The sequence below is a fragment of the Bos grunniens genome, chromosome 18, assembly GCF_055505025.1.
Source record: "Bos grunniens cultivar Pamir isolate PY7600 chromosome 18, Bosgru_T2T1.0, whole genome shotgun sequence".
NCBI classification, from domain to species: Eukaryota; Metazoa; Chordata; class Mammalia; order Artiodactyla; family Bovidae; genus Bos; species Bos grunniens.
The window spans coordinates 59,434,717-59,450,214 of NC_141182.1; the positions used below are offsets into that span (position 1 = coordinate 59,434,717).

General features: G+C 41.9%; 1 protein-coding gene across 1 annotated transcript; it reads right to left on the minus strand.

Annotated features, from left to right (window-relative positions):
* Positions 1 to 447: 447 nt before the first annotated feature.
* LOC147354454 (uncharacterized) lies at positions 448 to 14,598 on the minus strand. The gene is made up of 5 exons (XM_086349414.1): positions 14,583 to 14,598; positions 13,250 to 14,499; positions 3,454 to 3,616; positions 886 to 964; positions 448 to 577 (listed from the first exon to the last, which is right to left on the minus strand). The coding sequence occupies exons 1-5, from the start codon at positions 14,596 to 14,598 to the stop codon at positions 448 to 450; spliced, it is 1,638 nt and encodes a 545-aa protein (XP_086205540.1).
* Between the last annotated feature and the right edge of the window lie 900 nt (positions 14,599 to 15,498).

Here is a 15,498-nt window from a genome sequence, read left to right on the forward strand (position 1 = left end):
TGCAAAGCCTCCTTCCTCATGACCTTTGCCACGGGCGGAGTTCCTCACGCTGCCTCCCAGGACAACACCTTCCTATTTTGCTCACCTTTAACTCTCCGGAGATCCTGCTTTTCTCTAAACTTCTGTCCTTGCCTAGCCGCAACCTTCAAGACTTCCTCTCTTTCATGTTGCCTTCTCTTAGCAAGTTCCTCACCAACTCTCTTGTCATCGATTCTTCCTCAGGCTTTTTTCAGTTTTCTATTTCTCTCAAAGTCGATGTCTTTGCTTCTCATGACACCACACCCCACCCCACCCCACCTCCACTATTTACGGGAATGGCGGCTGAATTAGAAGCCCTCCTTCTGCAAGAGCCAAATTCCAGCTGGTTGAATTTGGGATGGAAGAACCACGGGGGTCAAGTGGCTGGCCCAGGTCACCCACCCCGACACAGGATCAGGGGAAAGGTCATTATGAAGACAACGCCGGAGGAGACACGGCCGGAGGAGACTCTGGGGAGTGAGTCTCAGGAGCGGGGCTCGCTCCCCAGAATCCCAGGACCTGGGAGAGGATGTGGCCTCCAGGGGCCAAGAAGGCGAGGCTGAGGACCACGAAGCATAAATGCCCACCTTGTGGAAGAGAATTTTATGCAGTGCAGATGGGACAGTAAATGGTTTTAAGACAGAAAGAGGTGCGAAACGCAGCGTTTCCGAATTCCAAAAGCAGGAACCGGCTTCAGTGCAGACTTTAAACCAAAAGGGAGGTGCCCCTTCACCGCTCTCGGAGACGTCTGAATTTGCTGGGGTGGTGGGGTGGCCGTGGGGATTTAGAGTCAGCAGAGACCCTCAGACCCGGGGTACCGAGGGAAGCCGAGTGAGAGCGGCATGTGTGACTAAGAGAGAAACTCACGCTGCGCTGCTGAGACAGCTGCACCGCGGGCTCTCCACTTCCAGATGTGGGAAGCTGTGCAGGCCGGCAGTGAAACGGCCTAAACGGAGACAAGCTGTCAGGGTGCGGGTCGTGGAGGGAAGCCGGGTCTGCCCTGCACCTTGGGAAGGTGAGGCGGGCGGGGCCGAACAATTCAATAGTGTAATCTCTGAGGAAGGTGACTGCAGGAAATTAAAAGATGTCTGCTTCCTCGAAGGGAAGTTAAAAAGCAAAGGTATCATACTAACAACAAAGGTCCCTATACTCAAAATAACGTAATGTTAGTCGCTCAGTCCGACTCTTTGCAACCCCATGGAGTCAGATTCCTCTGTCCGCCAGGCTCCTCTGTCCCGGGAATTCTCCAGGCAAAAATACTGGAGTGGGTGGCTATTTCCTTCTCCAGGGGATCTTCCTGACCTACATATCAAACCATGTCTCCTGCAATGCAGGCACATTTTTTACTGTCTGAGCCACCAGGGAAGCTCAGATATAATGTAAGTGCTATGGAAATAGTTGAGATGAGTGGCAAATTCAAGTTGTGTTTTTTGGAATATCATGGAATTTTTTCCCCAAATATTTTCCATGCTTTGATTGAATCCATGGATATGTAGATACGAAGGGTCGACTGTATTTTCTTCTCTCCAAATATCAAATTCCTAGCAAATATGTAATATCATATACAGTTTCAAATTAAATTCACAGGTTTTTTGTTTGATTTTGCTTTAACCTGTCACATAACATACTGCCGTCGAGTCTTTGGATGTGGCATCTAACCAAAAACAGCTGCATATGGTAACCCTCTGTATGAGAGGTGTAAATAGGTAAGACGACATTTTTGTGGACTATTTTAAAAACATGATAAATGGCATTATCAACATTATTCATGACTTAAATATTATGTATACATTACAGATCATCTCCTTTTCAACAATTATGTAAAGGGAACACTAGAAAATAAAAATTTTATAATGTTCTTATGCAGGGCTTAAGCAACTGAATGTTTTATCTGAAGAGCCTATGATATAAAAATTAGAATCAAAGTTTTACTTTTTGAATGCTGGTCCATAAAGAAGGCTGAACATAGAAGAATTCATGTTTTTGGACTGTGGTGCTGAAGAAGACTCTCAAGAGTCCCTTGGACAGCAAGGCGAGTCATCTAGGACCATCAATCTCTTGGGGCTGCTTTGAGGAGAACAGGAAGAACTCCATCTTGAGGCCTGTCAGCCATCTTAAGACAGCAGGTGAAGTGGGCCTGAACTTTGCCTAAGAATGAGGAAACCATCCTTAAAGTAAAACCAGGTCTCCTTGGAGACCTCTCTCCCCACAGATGGCAAAGATTGGAGTTAAGGTCAGGCTGCCCTGGTTAGATTAACAATGAAGATATCCCCCTTGAAGTATAATTACTGTTCCCCTTTAACCTTAATTGTTAGTTCTCCCTACACCTACAGGTCGTAAAACTAAATCATATACATCAAAAAAAGTTGCGAACATGTAAACACTCAGTGAGGGGTATAAAACCGAGTCTCTCGAAAATGTCGGGGTCCTTGTTCGGAACAGATTCCCCTGGGATGTGCTGGGGTAATAAACTGTACTCTGCTGTCTTGAGTGTCCTCTGAGGTGTGCTTTGTGACTCTGGATTCTCATTTTTTCCATAACAAATCCTAAAGGAAATCAACCGTGAATATTCACTGGAAGGACTAATGCTGAATCTGAAGCTCCAATACTTTGGCTACCTGATGTGAAGAGCCGACTCATTGGAAAAGACCCTGATGCTGGGAAGGATGGAAGGCAGGCGGAAAAGAGGATGGGATGGTTGGATGTCATCACGGACTCGATGGACAGGAATTTGAGCAAGTTCTGGAGATGGTGAAGGGCAGGGAACCCTGCCTGCTGCAGTCCATAGGGTTGCCAAGAGTCCGACAGGACTGAGCGACTTAACAATGACCCACTCCAGTATTCTTGCCTGGGAAATCCCATGGACACAGGAGCCTGGCGGGCTACAGTCCCTGGGGATCTCAAAGAGATCTGACTGAGCACTGCGACCATTTTATGTTTCTCTTTGATTCTAATGCTCATACAAGTAACCAGCATCACTGAAAATAATCTCCTAAAATGAAGTCTTTGTAGTCAGTTTGCTACCATGCTCATATAAAAAAGGACAGTAATACGCCTCCCTAACACTTGAGAAAGAACTTCAGCTCAAGCACCAGTCCCAAAGCTGAAATTCTAAACTAGTTCCTGAACACGTGATTTGATACTTATAAAATCATCAAGTGCCACGTCATAATTAAAATGACTTTTTCCTTTAAATTACTACGTATTTCGTGCACTGTATCTGTTACCTCAGGATCTTACATCGAGAGGAAATCAGACCCTGGGCCTCTCACAGCAACGGCTGAATTTATTTGGGCTAGAGGAAGGGGTCGGGGAATAGGGAGGTGAGAAGTGACTGGAGACTACGGATAGGGAGGAGAGGGGATCCGACAGGCGCAGCTTAACAACAAAAACAAAAACAAGTACCTGACATTTCCAATGGTCAACTGCACCTACCAAGTCTCAGCTTCGGGAATTGGCTGTAGAATCGCTTGCGTCGAGCGAGGACGCGAGACTCCTCAGCCATTGGTATCAGAAGAATGCCACAGCGAGGGGAGGGGCGTAGGACACACGCATGCGCCTGGGCGTGAGGGGCGGGGCGTAGGACACAGGCCTCCACCTGGGAGTGTGAGGGGCCGAGCCAGCGGTGCCCAGCCGGGCCAAGAGGACACCTGCTGTGTTCTTCCTTTTGGTTCCCAGTTATCTTGTCAGGGTTTAGAAGTACATGAGGGTCTTTCCTGTCTTGTGTTGCATCATTGGTTCCTCATAACTGTAACAGTTTTAAAGTAAAAACTTAAAATTCTGTGGGATAATTGCGTTGGAGAGAAAGGTTTCCTCTTAACAGGATTCCTGCTGATGAGACTGAAGCAGTTCAGTATGGGAACTGAAACCTGGTGTGGTGCCCAGGCTGGGGGTGGGAAGGGGTGGGAGGGGGTTGATGTGGGGTGGTGGCTGGACCCAGAAATATTCCTGCAATTAGAATTAATTTAAGCAGTTTAAGTAAACAAGAACTGGCTTTGTGTAGGGATGACAAGCTGGAATGTGAAACACACAGCTCTTAGTAACACCTCATAGAAACACCTATAAGGAGAAAAATATCTTGACATTCCACTTCTTCAAAGATCAAGCTTATTAGTCACTGCAGCAGCCCAACGACAATGCACCCTGAGGGGAATGCAGACTGGAGCAAAACAGGTACCATTCTGAGCTTACGACATTGTAGCCTTGGCAAATAAGGAACAGCCTCTTGGGCCCATTGTCCCCCTCAGGAAGTCCAGGTAAGTTTAGGGGAGTCTCTCCTGGTTTTCTGATCTCCCAGTTATGGGGTGATGACCCCAAATTTTATTTTGCACGGTCAGTTCAGTTCAGTTCAGTCTCTCAGTCGTGTCCGACTCTTTGCGACCCCATGAATCGCAGCACGCCAGGCCTCCCTGTCCATCACAAACTCCAGGAGTTCACTCAGACTCACGTCCATCGAGTCAGTCATGCCATCCAGCCATCTCATCCTCTGTCGTCCCCTTCTCCTTCTGCCCCCAATCCCTCCCAGCATCAGAGTCTTTTCCAATGAGTCAACTCTTCGCACGAAGTGGCCAAAGTACTGGAGTTTCAGCTTTAGCATCATTCCTTCCAAAGAAATCCCAGGGCTGATCTCCTTCAGAATGGACTGGTTGGATCTCCTTGCAGTCCAAGACACTCTCAAGAGTCTTCTCCAACACCACAGTTCAAAAGCATCAATTCTTCGCTGCTCAGCCTTCTTCACAGTCCAACTCTCACATCCATACATGACCACAGGAAAAACCATAGCCTTGACTAGACAGACCTTTGTTGGCAAAGTAATGTCTCTGCTTTTGAATATGCTATCTAGGTTGGTCATAACTTTCCTTCCAAGGAGTAAGCGTCTTTTAATTTCATGGCTGCAGTCACCATCTGTAGTGATTTTGGAGCCCCAAAAAATAAAGTCTGACACTGTTTCCACTGTTTGGCCATCTATTTCCCATGAAGTGATGGGACCAGATGCCATGATCTTCGTTTTCTGAATGTTGAGCTTTAAGCCAACTTTTTCACTCTCCACTTTCACTTTCATCAAGAGGCTTTTGAGTTCCTCTTCATTTTCTGCCACAAGGGTGGTGTCATCTGCATATCTGAGGTTATTGATATTTCTCCCAGCCATCTTGATTCCAGCTTGTGCTTCTTCCAGCCCAGCATTTCTCATGATGTACTCTGCATAGAAGTTAAATAAGCAGGGTGACAATATACAGCCTTGATGTACTCCTTTTCCTATTTGGAACCAGTCTGTTGTTCCATGTTCAGTTCTAACAGTTGCTTCCTGACCTGCATACAAATTTCTCAAGAGGCAGATCATTAATGATTAAAAGACACAGGAGGATCCTGGTTGAAAGATACTGGGATTTGCTCAGTGACACTTCCCTGGTGGTCCTGTGATAAAGAATCCACCTGCCAATGCATGGGACACAGGTTTGATGCCTGGTCTGGGAGGATACCATGTGCCTTGGAGCAACTAAGCCTGAGCAACACAAGTACTGAGCCTGTGCTCTAAAGCTTGTGCTCTGCAACAAGAGTAGCTACAGCAGTGAGAAGCCAGCATAGCAATTAAAGTAGTTCCTGCTTGCTGCAACCAGAGAAAGCCCACGTGCAGCAAAAAAGGCTCAGCACAGCTGAAAGAAAAAAAGACATTGAGTGATCTGGACTGACCAAAACAAGGAGATTCAGAATGCTAGTCTCCAATCAAACACCAGCCACATTTATGTATTTTATGTACAGAATTTATAGCCCCTGCTCACCACAAGGAGAGAAAAGCCAGGGGCACAGTGAAGACCCAGCATGGCCAAAAATAAATTTTAAAAGTTATTAAAGAAGAGAGAAAAAATTTCCTGTAATGAGAACTGCATTCTTCTGTATAGAAACTGTTTCTGTTCCATGCTTATGATGTTTATGATGACGTAGCTACAAATACTTTTGAGAAAAACTTGTTTACATCGTAATATGTCATATACATATAACATCGTAAGTGAATACTTCCTCAACGTAATGGAATGTCAAAAATTACTAGATGATCACTTGACAGTAATTAGGCAGTTTTAGTTTTTATTTAAAAATTATATATTCTCTCTTTTCTTTGCTGTCTGTTTCCAAAAGCTCCGTCAGATGTGAACAACAAAGCAGACTACAAAATAACATCTTGAGAAGACATTACAATTTATTTTCACAGAAATTATCACCAACTTTGCACTATTTATAAATATTTCTATGTGTATTAACTGACTGAACTCAAGTCCTAAAGGAACTTTCTTCATGTTTATAGGGCAGCTACTATGTTCCCTGTCATTGTCTTATGTGCATTTTCACATTACAAAAGTCTCAAAATAACCCACCGACTTATGTATTTGTTAGTGTGAGGTAGAGAAGAAATGTAATTTAAACTTTAAATCTCAGTCACAACATGTGGACAGAAAAAATAACGCTAAGGAAAAACTTGAAAAAACAAAAGAAATAGGGTAGCATGATTTGAGAAAATCGCATTGAAACATATATATTACCATATGTAAAATAGATAGCCAGTGGGAGTTTGATATATGACTGGGCATCTAGAGCCACTGCTCTGTGACAACTTGGAGGGATAGGGTGGGGAAGGAGGGAGGGGACACAGGAATGCCTATGGCATTCATGTTGAGGAATGGCAAAACCCATCACAATATTAAAAAAAAAAAACCTCAAGAAAAAGGAAATTCTACTACAGCTGACAATGAACTATGGAGGATATTTATTAATTCTATAATGTTACATCAACATTTTAATATGTTTTGGAAAACTGGACTTCTATTTAGTATTAATATTAAATATTTCTAAACATTACTGTTCATTAGGCTAATGTAAAAATGTCCTAGGCAATAGATAGTAAATAGTAATTTTTCTGTTTAGCAAAACAGATAAATAGTAATTTACTACCATCTTCAACAACCGTATAGAACAATGGAGCATATCTGTACAGCAGGAAAAGGAATGTAACAAATTCATAGCATGAGTAAACATTCAGTGTTTTGTTAAATAGTCTCACTGTGGTTTCTCCAATGTTTGACAACTGATACCTTTAGACTTTACAGCCAACTGCTTCCTATGCTGCCTATCTGGGCAGGCTGAGAAATTCCCGTCAGGTTGGAAGTCTACAGTGCTCCAACTAGAAAGCTTCATCAGTTAACAAACATTCTCATAACATATCATCCGTCCCAGTATCCAAACTAAACTTTGGGTTTGGTTCCATCTTGTGCTTTCAGTGACTTCAAAGTAACAACAACAACAAAAAAAATGTTGGGGATTGAATGTATGAAATTTCTAGTTTATCAAACAAACAAAAAAATACCACCATGTAGTCTGCATTCTCAATGATTTCTGGGACTTCCCTGGTGACTCAGGGATAAGTAATCGGCCTGCCAATGCAGGAGACAAGGGGTCAATGCCTGGTCCAGGAAATTCCCTGTGGAGCCACTAAGCCCCTGAGCCACAACTGTTCAGCCAATAACAAATAAATAATCACAAATAAGTTATTTCAGAATTCTCCAAGGTCAAAAAGAGATACCACTTTTAACCTTAGTTCTGAAGTTTATTTCCTAATAGTTTACATGTTTATTTTTCTATTTTCACTTCATGTAAATCAGGCGCATACTATTGGTTTTATTGGGAACAAAAGAGGACATTGGGAAATATCATACAGGAACATCCATAAACAGGGGAGGAGGTTTTAGGGGGCCAGAGTCTATAAAATCTCCACTATGGACAGAGTGTGGAGAGAATAACTCAAGTGCAAATTATTAGTATATAATCCCCAAATTAACTATTCTTTGGTTTCACCATGAAAAGAAACTCTAATAGATTCTTCCAACCTTGAGAGCCTTTGGGGCATTACTAAGTTCTGTTATGAAGAACTGAAATCGGATAAAACTGTGTTATTTGAAGAAAAATGATTGTTGTGAATAAAGAAATACTGATTATACAAATGCAGGTAACTCCTTCAAAACACTGATTTTTCACAGGACATTTCTGGTGGGCACAGGAATTCCAGGTTAAGAACCTGCCTTGCAACAAAGGGGACTCAATCCTTGTTCAATCCTTGGTTGGGGATGTAAGATCCCACATGCAGCAGAGCAACTAAGCCCAGGTACCGCAAAGACAGAGCCGGCATACTCCAGAGCCCCCCTGCCAGGATGAAAGTTCCTGCGTGATGCAAAAGAGATCTCGTGATCCACAACTAAGGCCCACTGGAGTCAAATAAATAAATATTTTTTAAAATATACTGATTCTGCTTCTTTGGGGTATATAATCAGAAGTGAGACTCTGAGATTCTATGCATGTTCTCTTTTTAATATTTGAGGAACCTCCGTACTGTTTTCCATGTACTATTTACATTCCCACCAACCATTCACAAGAGTTCCTGTTTATCTGTATTGTGCAAGTATGTGGCACATGCACGTGGTTTGGAAAGACATGGAGAGAACCCCACTGCACTGGCAGCAAGAAATAGCAGCTGCATCATCTCCAGAATAAGCCTTTGTACTACAGGTTGCTATGGAGCTGATGGTCCCCGGAGTCTACGAATAATCCTTCCCTGTGCCCGTGAGCTAAGTCACTTCAGTCATGTCTGGCTCTTTGCGACCCTATGGACTGTAGTCCACCAGACTCCTCTGCCCATGGAGTAGGTTGCCATACCCTCCTCCCGACTCAGGGATCAAACCCATGTCTCTTATGTCTCCTGCATTGGCAGGTGATTCTTTATCACTAGCACCACCTGGGAAGCCCGATCTTTCCTTACATCCTGAGATTTAATGGCCCCTCCCTAACAAAATCCCTCTGCCATCAAAGTTTAGCACCATTTTCCTTCTAGGTTGAAAAACCCTTATGAAATTTCATCTGGTTCAACACACTCTCCACACATTCAGTAATAATCCATCCATCGTGCTGTGCAATCCTCAAAAAGATGCCAAGGTTTAACAACTCATGCATTTATGATGGAATAATACACATGAAGGCGCCCGAGAAGCAAACCGGATTCAAGACATCTTCTTATCAGTCACAGTGACCTCAGCCAGCCCAAAAACTGTCATCTCTGAACTCTAATAATAAAAAGAAATGTGTATGCTGATGCACATGTCCCAGTGAGACTTCAACAACTTCCAAAGATACACTCCAAGGTCTTTTTCCCCTTCCAAATCCATCAGAAACCTTCTTCATTACAACCCAAAATAACAGAGAATACTAAAAGTAACCAACAATATCATCTCCGGGATTTTACCAACAATATTTTAAGGTTGCATAGTGATCCTTGCCCTTCCAAAAGACATCACAAAATCCACTCCATGGAGTCAATGCTGTGGGGAACATTCTGGATCCCACCTCCAGGACCAATGCACCCATCCCTCCCTGTGGGCTCAGCTCAGGCCTTGATTCTAACACACTGCAGGGTAACAGTCCTCTTCCCAGTTCCACTTCCTTCCTTCCTCCACAGGTGTGATCATGACCTTCCCAATCAACCAACGCAGACAAACCTCAGTCACAGTGTCTGTGTCCCAAGTAAATTGAGCTAAAACACTATGGCATGCCCACCCTTCCAGGCAACCCACAATTAGCCATCAGCCCACATCCAGGTCCTCCAGTCAAAACTGAGACCACCCTTGTCAACAGTTCCACACAACGTGATCCCACAACTGTTGCAGGGAAGAGCCAATTCTGATTCCAAGTTGGAACGGTTTCTTTGCCTTGCTTCTCACTGCTGTGGTTATTGTAATCATCCATAATGGCTGGCCTCAGAGGACCCTACCTCTTGGCCTGACTGTTAACCTAAAGTGCCTTTGTTGAGCTCACAGGGAGATACTCTGACCTCCTAACCTCTGAATGGCTGCAGGAAAGAAGAGATGAACACAGAAGGGGGCCGAGCAGGGCTGAGCGAGCAGGGCACACCTTCCTGCTTGTTCCTCCGTTTGGTTCCAGAGGTCTCTTGTCAGGGTTAAGTAGTACTTGAGGGTTCCTCACGTCTCATATTGCACCACTGATTGCTCATTGGTTTAAGTAACTGTAACACTTTTAACAAAACCTTAAAATTCTGTGGGATAATCACAATGGAAAGAAAGGTTTTGACATAACATTTGGAGTCCTGCATGTCCGACAACAGAGGATGAGATGGTTGGATGGGATCACCGACACAATGAGTTTGAGTAAACTCTGGGAGTTGGTGATAGACAGGGAGGCCTGGCGTGCTGCAGTCCATGGTGTCACAAAGAGTCAGACATGACTGAGCGACTGAACCAAACTGTACGTGGAGTCCTGCTGTTGAGGCGGAAGTGATTCAGAGGCCTGGGACCTGAAATCTGGTCTGGTGGCCAGGTTGGGGTTGGGTGGGGGTTGATGTGGGGTGCTGGTGGGGTGGGGCTGGATGTGGGGTGCTGGCTGGACCCAGGAATATTCCTGCAATTAGAATTTAAGCAGTTTAAGTAAACAAGAACTGGCTGTATGTAGGGATGACAAGCTAGAATGTGAAACACACAACTCTTAGAAAGGGCTACTTCATACTAACACTTCTAAGGAGAAAAATGTCTCGACATTCCACTTCTTCAAGGATCAAGCTTATTAGTCACTGCAGTGACCCAGCGAAAGTGCACCCTGAGGGCAAAGCAGGATTGAGAAAAGCAGGCACCATACTGTGCTTTGGACATTCTGGCCTTGGTATTTCAGGAAGGGTCTCTTGGGTCCATCCACCTCTTCAGCAAGTCCAGAGAAGTTTGGGGGGAGTCTCTCCTGGTTTTCAGGTTATTGATTGATGACCCCAATTTTGTTTGACAGTGTTTTAACATACATAGCACCCAGTTAAAAGACACTGAGTAGAACTTCCCTGGTGGTCTAGTGGTAAATAATCCACCTCCCAATGCATAGGACCCGGATTTGATCCCTGGTCTGGGAGGATACCACGTGCCTCGGAGCAACTAAGCCCGTGCAACACAAGTACTGAGCCTGTGCTCTAGAGCCTGTGCTCTGCAACAACAAACAGTAGCCACAGCAATGAGAAGCCTGCACACAAGAAACTAGAAAGTCGCTTCTCCTTGCTACAACTAGAGAAGGCCCACATGCAGTAAAAAGAGGCTCAGCACAGCCAAAAAAAAAAAAGACTGAGTCCTCTGGACTGACCAAAAGAAGCATCAAAACGCCAGTCTCCAACCATACCCCAGCCAAGTTTGTGTGGAGAATTCATAGCCCAATTGCTGCAAAAAGAGAAAGAGCCCAGCACAATGAAGACTTAGCATAGCCAAAAATAAATTTTAAAGATTATTAAAGAGAAAAAAAACTTTTAATGAGAAATGCACTCTTCTTTATAAAAATTTCTTTTCCATGCTTATGATGACAAAGCTTAAAATACTTATATGAGAAAAACTTGTTTACATCATAATATATAATACTTAAGTCAGTACTTCAATGTAATGGAATGTCAGATTACTATAGGATCACTTGACGGTAATTAGGCAATTTACTTCTTGTTGAAAAACTGTAATATATTTTCTCTCATTTTTTGTTGTCTGTTTCTGAAAGATCTGTCAGTTGTGGACAACAAAGCACATTGTAAAATATAAAGTCTTAAGAAGACATTAGAATTTATTTTCACCAAAATTATCAACTTGGCAATATTTATAAATATTCCTATGTGTATTATGTGACTGAACTCAAGTTGTAAAGGAACTGTCTTTCTTTACATTTACAGGGCACCTACTATGTTCCCTGTAATTGTCTACGTGCATTTTAATGTTACAAAAGTCTCAAAATAACCCACTGACTTATGTATTTGTTAGTGTAAGGCAGGAAGGAAATGTAAATTAAACATTAAATCTGGGTCATAACATGTGGATTGAAAAAGTAACGCTAAGGGAAAACTATTGAAAAAAAAAAACAAAAGAAATAGGATGGCAGGATTTAAGAAATTCCCACTGAAACATATATATTACCATATGTAAAAGAGCCAGTGGGAGTTTGATGAATGAGCGAGTGCTCTGGGACAATCTGGAGGAATACGGTGGTGAGAGAGGTGGGTTCAGGAGGGAGGGGACATATGTACGCCTATGGCCTATTCATGTTGATGTACAGCAAAAACCATCACGATATTGGGGGAAAAAAAAAAAAACAGTTAAGTGATGGTGAGTTAGGCCTGAACACAGAATCAAAGCATTTCCACACCTAACACATTTGTGTAGTTTTCCTCCAGTTTGAATTTTCTGGGGGTCAAAAAGTTGATATATTTTACCACATTCTCTACATGTCTAAGTTTTCACTGCCGTATGGAGTCTCAGATGATCTGCAACGTCATTCCTTGTGACTGAAGGGTTTGCCACATAATAACATTTATGTGGTTTCTCTCCTGTATGAACTGCCTAATGTGCAGTTAATGCTGAACATGCACTAGAAACTGCCACATTCATTTCACTTGTATCTTTTCTATGCAGTATGAATTCTCTGAATTATAAGGCCTGAGCACTGACTAAAGGCTTTGCCACACTAACAACATTTGCACTAAAATGTTTCTCACAACTGTCACATTTCTAATGTTTCTCTCTAGTATGAATTCTCCAATGGTTTCTAAGTTTGTCATTTCAAATAAAGCACTAACCATATACATCATATTTATATGATTTCTCTCCTGTCTGAACTGCCTGATGATGAGTTATGGATGACTGTGCCTAAATGGTTTGTCAAAATTTTTATATTTCTGAGGTTCTCTCCAGTATGAATTCTCTGATGAACTGCAAGGTTTGCATTCACACTGAAAGCCCTGCCACATATACCTCATTTATATGGTTTCTCTCCAGTATGAACTCTCTGATGAATACCAAGTTTTCCAGTATGACTAAATGCCTTGCCATATACATCACATTTATATGGTTTCTCTCCAGTATGAAGTCTCTGATGAACAGTAAGGTTGGCAGTATGACTAAATGCCTTGTCACATACATTGCATTTGTATGGCTTCTCTCCAGTATGAACTCTCTGACGAAGTTCAAGTCTTGTAGTTTGATTAAAGGCCTTGCCACATACATCACATTTATATGGTTTCTCTCCAGTATGAATTCTCTGATGAACTGCAAGGCCTGTAGTTTGACTAAAGGCCTTGCCACACACATCACATTTATATGATTTCTGTCCAGTATGAACACTCCAATGAACAGCAAGGTTTGAACTTATTCTGAAAGCCTTTGCCACATACATCACATTGATATGGTTTCTCTCCAGTATGAAGTCTCCGATGAAGTCCCAGTTTTGCAGTCTGATTAAAAGCCTTGCCACATATATCGTATTTATATGGTTTCTCTCTAGTATGAACTCTCTGATGAACAGCAAGGTTTGAACTTACACTGAAAGCCTTGGCACATATACCATAATTACATGGTTTCTCTCTAGTGTGAACTCTCTGATGAACAGCAAGGTTTCCAGTACAACTAAACACCTTGCCACACACATCACATTTATATGGTTTCTCTCCAGTATGAATTCTCCAATGAACTGCAAGGTTTGAAGTTTGACTAAAGGCTCTGCCACAAATATGATATTTATGTGGTTTCTCTCCCGTATGGAATCTCTGATGAACTGCAAGCTTTGCAGCTTCATTAAAGGCCATGCCACATATATCACATTTATATGGTTTCTCCCCAGTATGAAGTCTGCAATGAATAGTAAGGTTTGCAGTATGACTAAACGCCTTGTCACATACATTGCATTTATATGGCTTCTTTCCAGTATGAATTCTCTGATGAACTGCAAGGTTTGAAGTTTGACTAAAGGCCTTGCCACATACATCACATTTATATGGTTTCTCTCCAGTATAAATTCTCCAATGCATTGCAACTTTTGTGGTTTGATTAAAAGCCTTGTCGCACACATCACATTTATATGGTTTTCCTCCTGTATGAATTCTTTGATGTCTAGTGAGTTCTGAGTCCTGAAGAAAGGTTATGTCATACTCATTACATTTGTAAGGTCTTTTCTTTTGTGGTTCATGGTCTGGTAACAGTTCTGAAGGATGCATAACAGCATTTTCATGTTTATGAGAAAAGCCTTTGCAGACATTACGAGTTCTCTGAGACAATAAACCTGAGGTGCTGACGTTTGTCACAACTTGACTACATTCAAAAATTATCCCTTCAGATTGTACCATCTGCAATTCATCCTGAGGTTGATCCGTGCCTTTCAAAAGATCTATTTCCTGCATCACTTCTACTATGATGATCTCTTCCATCAGTGAGGTTTTGTTATGGGATGTAGACAATCCTTTGTCATTTCTTTCATCATCTGTCCACAAACAATCAAAGTCATGTATATTTTCCTGGATCTTCCTGAGGCGAAAATCTTTGATTTCAAGGCTTTCAGCTCTTCCAAACATCACTCTTTGAAAAATTTCCCTTTTACCACTGTTTGCTTTTGCTTGTAATTTCTTGGTCATATGTATATGAGACATATCTATAAGACATAAAGAACCACAGGTATTCTATTAGTTACAATTCATAAATAAATTATTTCTTATCAAACACATGATATTATACCAAAAGTCATATCCATCCTGAACAGAATTACGAATCTTCGCAATGATGATCTTAAAACTATAGAACACTAAAGGAATAGAACTCTTTAAAAAAAGAGTGATCATATGTAATTCAAATTAACTTTAGGGTAATGTAGTTTCAAACACAGTCAGAAAACATTCATTTTATGCAAACTCATGTCAGTTTGCAAAGAAAACGTATTTTCCCACCATGACCTCAAAGCTCATCCTACTTTGTACTAAACACACTGCTGTCTCATAATTGAGGAGAAACTAATGGTATATTGTACACACTTTATGCATACTTATACATATTTAAATGGTAAAGAACATACAGGACTATAGAGGTGACTCAGTGGTAAAGAAACTGCCGGCCAGTGCAGAAGACACGGCACAGTGGGATATAATCCCTGGGTGGGAAAATCCCCTGGAGCAGGAAATTACAACCTAGTGCACTATTCTTGCCTGAAAAAAATTCCATGGATAGGAAAGCTTGGTGGGCTACAGTTCATGAGATCACAAAGTGTCAGACAGGACTGAGCAACTGAGCAAACAAGCATCAATCAGGCAACACATTGGAATGGTAAATAATGCGAAAGAAGCATTCTAATGAATAATGTAAAAAATAAATGGCAGTTAGTAACTGGTCAACAAATACTGCATTGAGAAAATAAAGAATTCTATTAATATATATATATATATATATTTGCTGGACCATGTGGCTTATGAGATCTTGGTTCCCTGACCATGGATTAAATCCAGGCTCGCTGCAGTGAAACTCCTGAATCCTATCCACTGGACTGTCAGGGAATTCCCTAAAATAATTTAAAAAATAAAAAAATAAACACTTTTCTAAATACCTCTTAGAAATCTATCAGTAGATAGACATATAGGCATTTTATGATGTTAATAAGTGG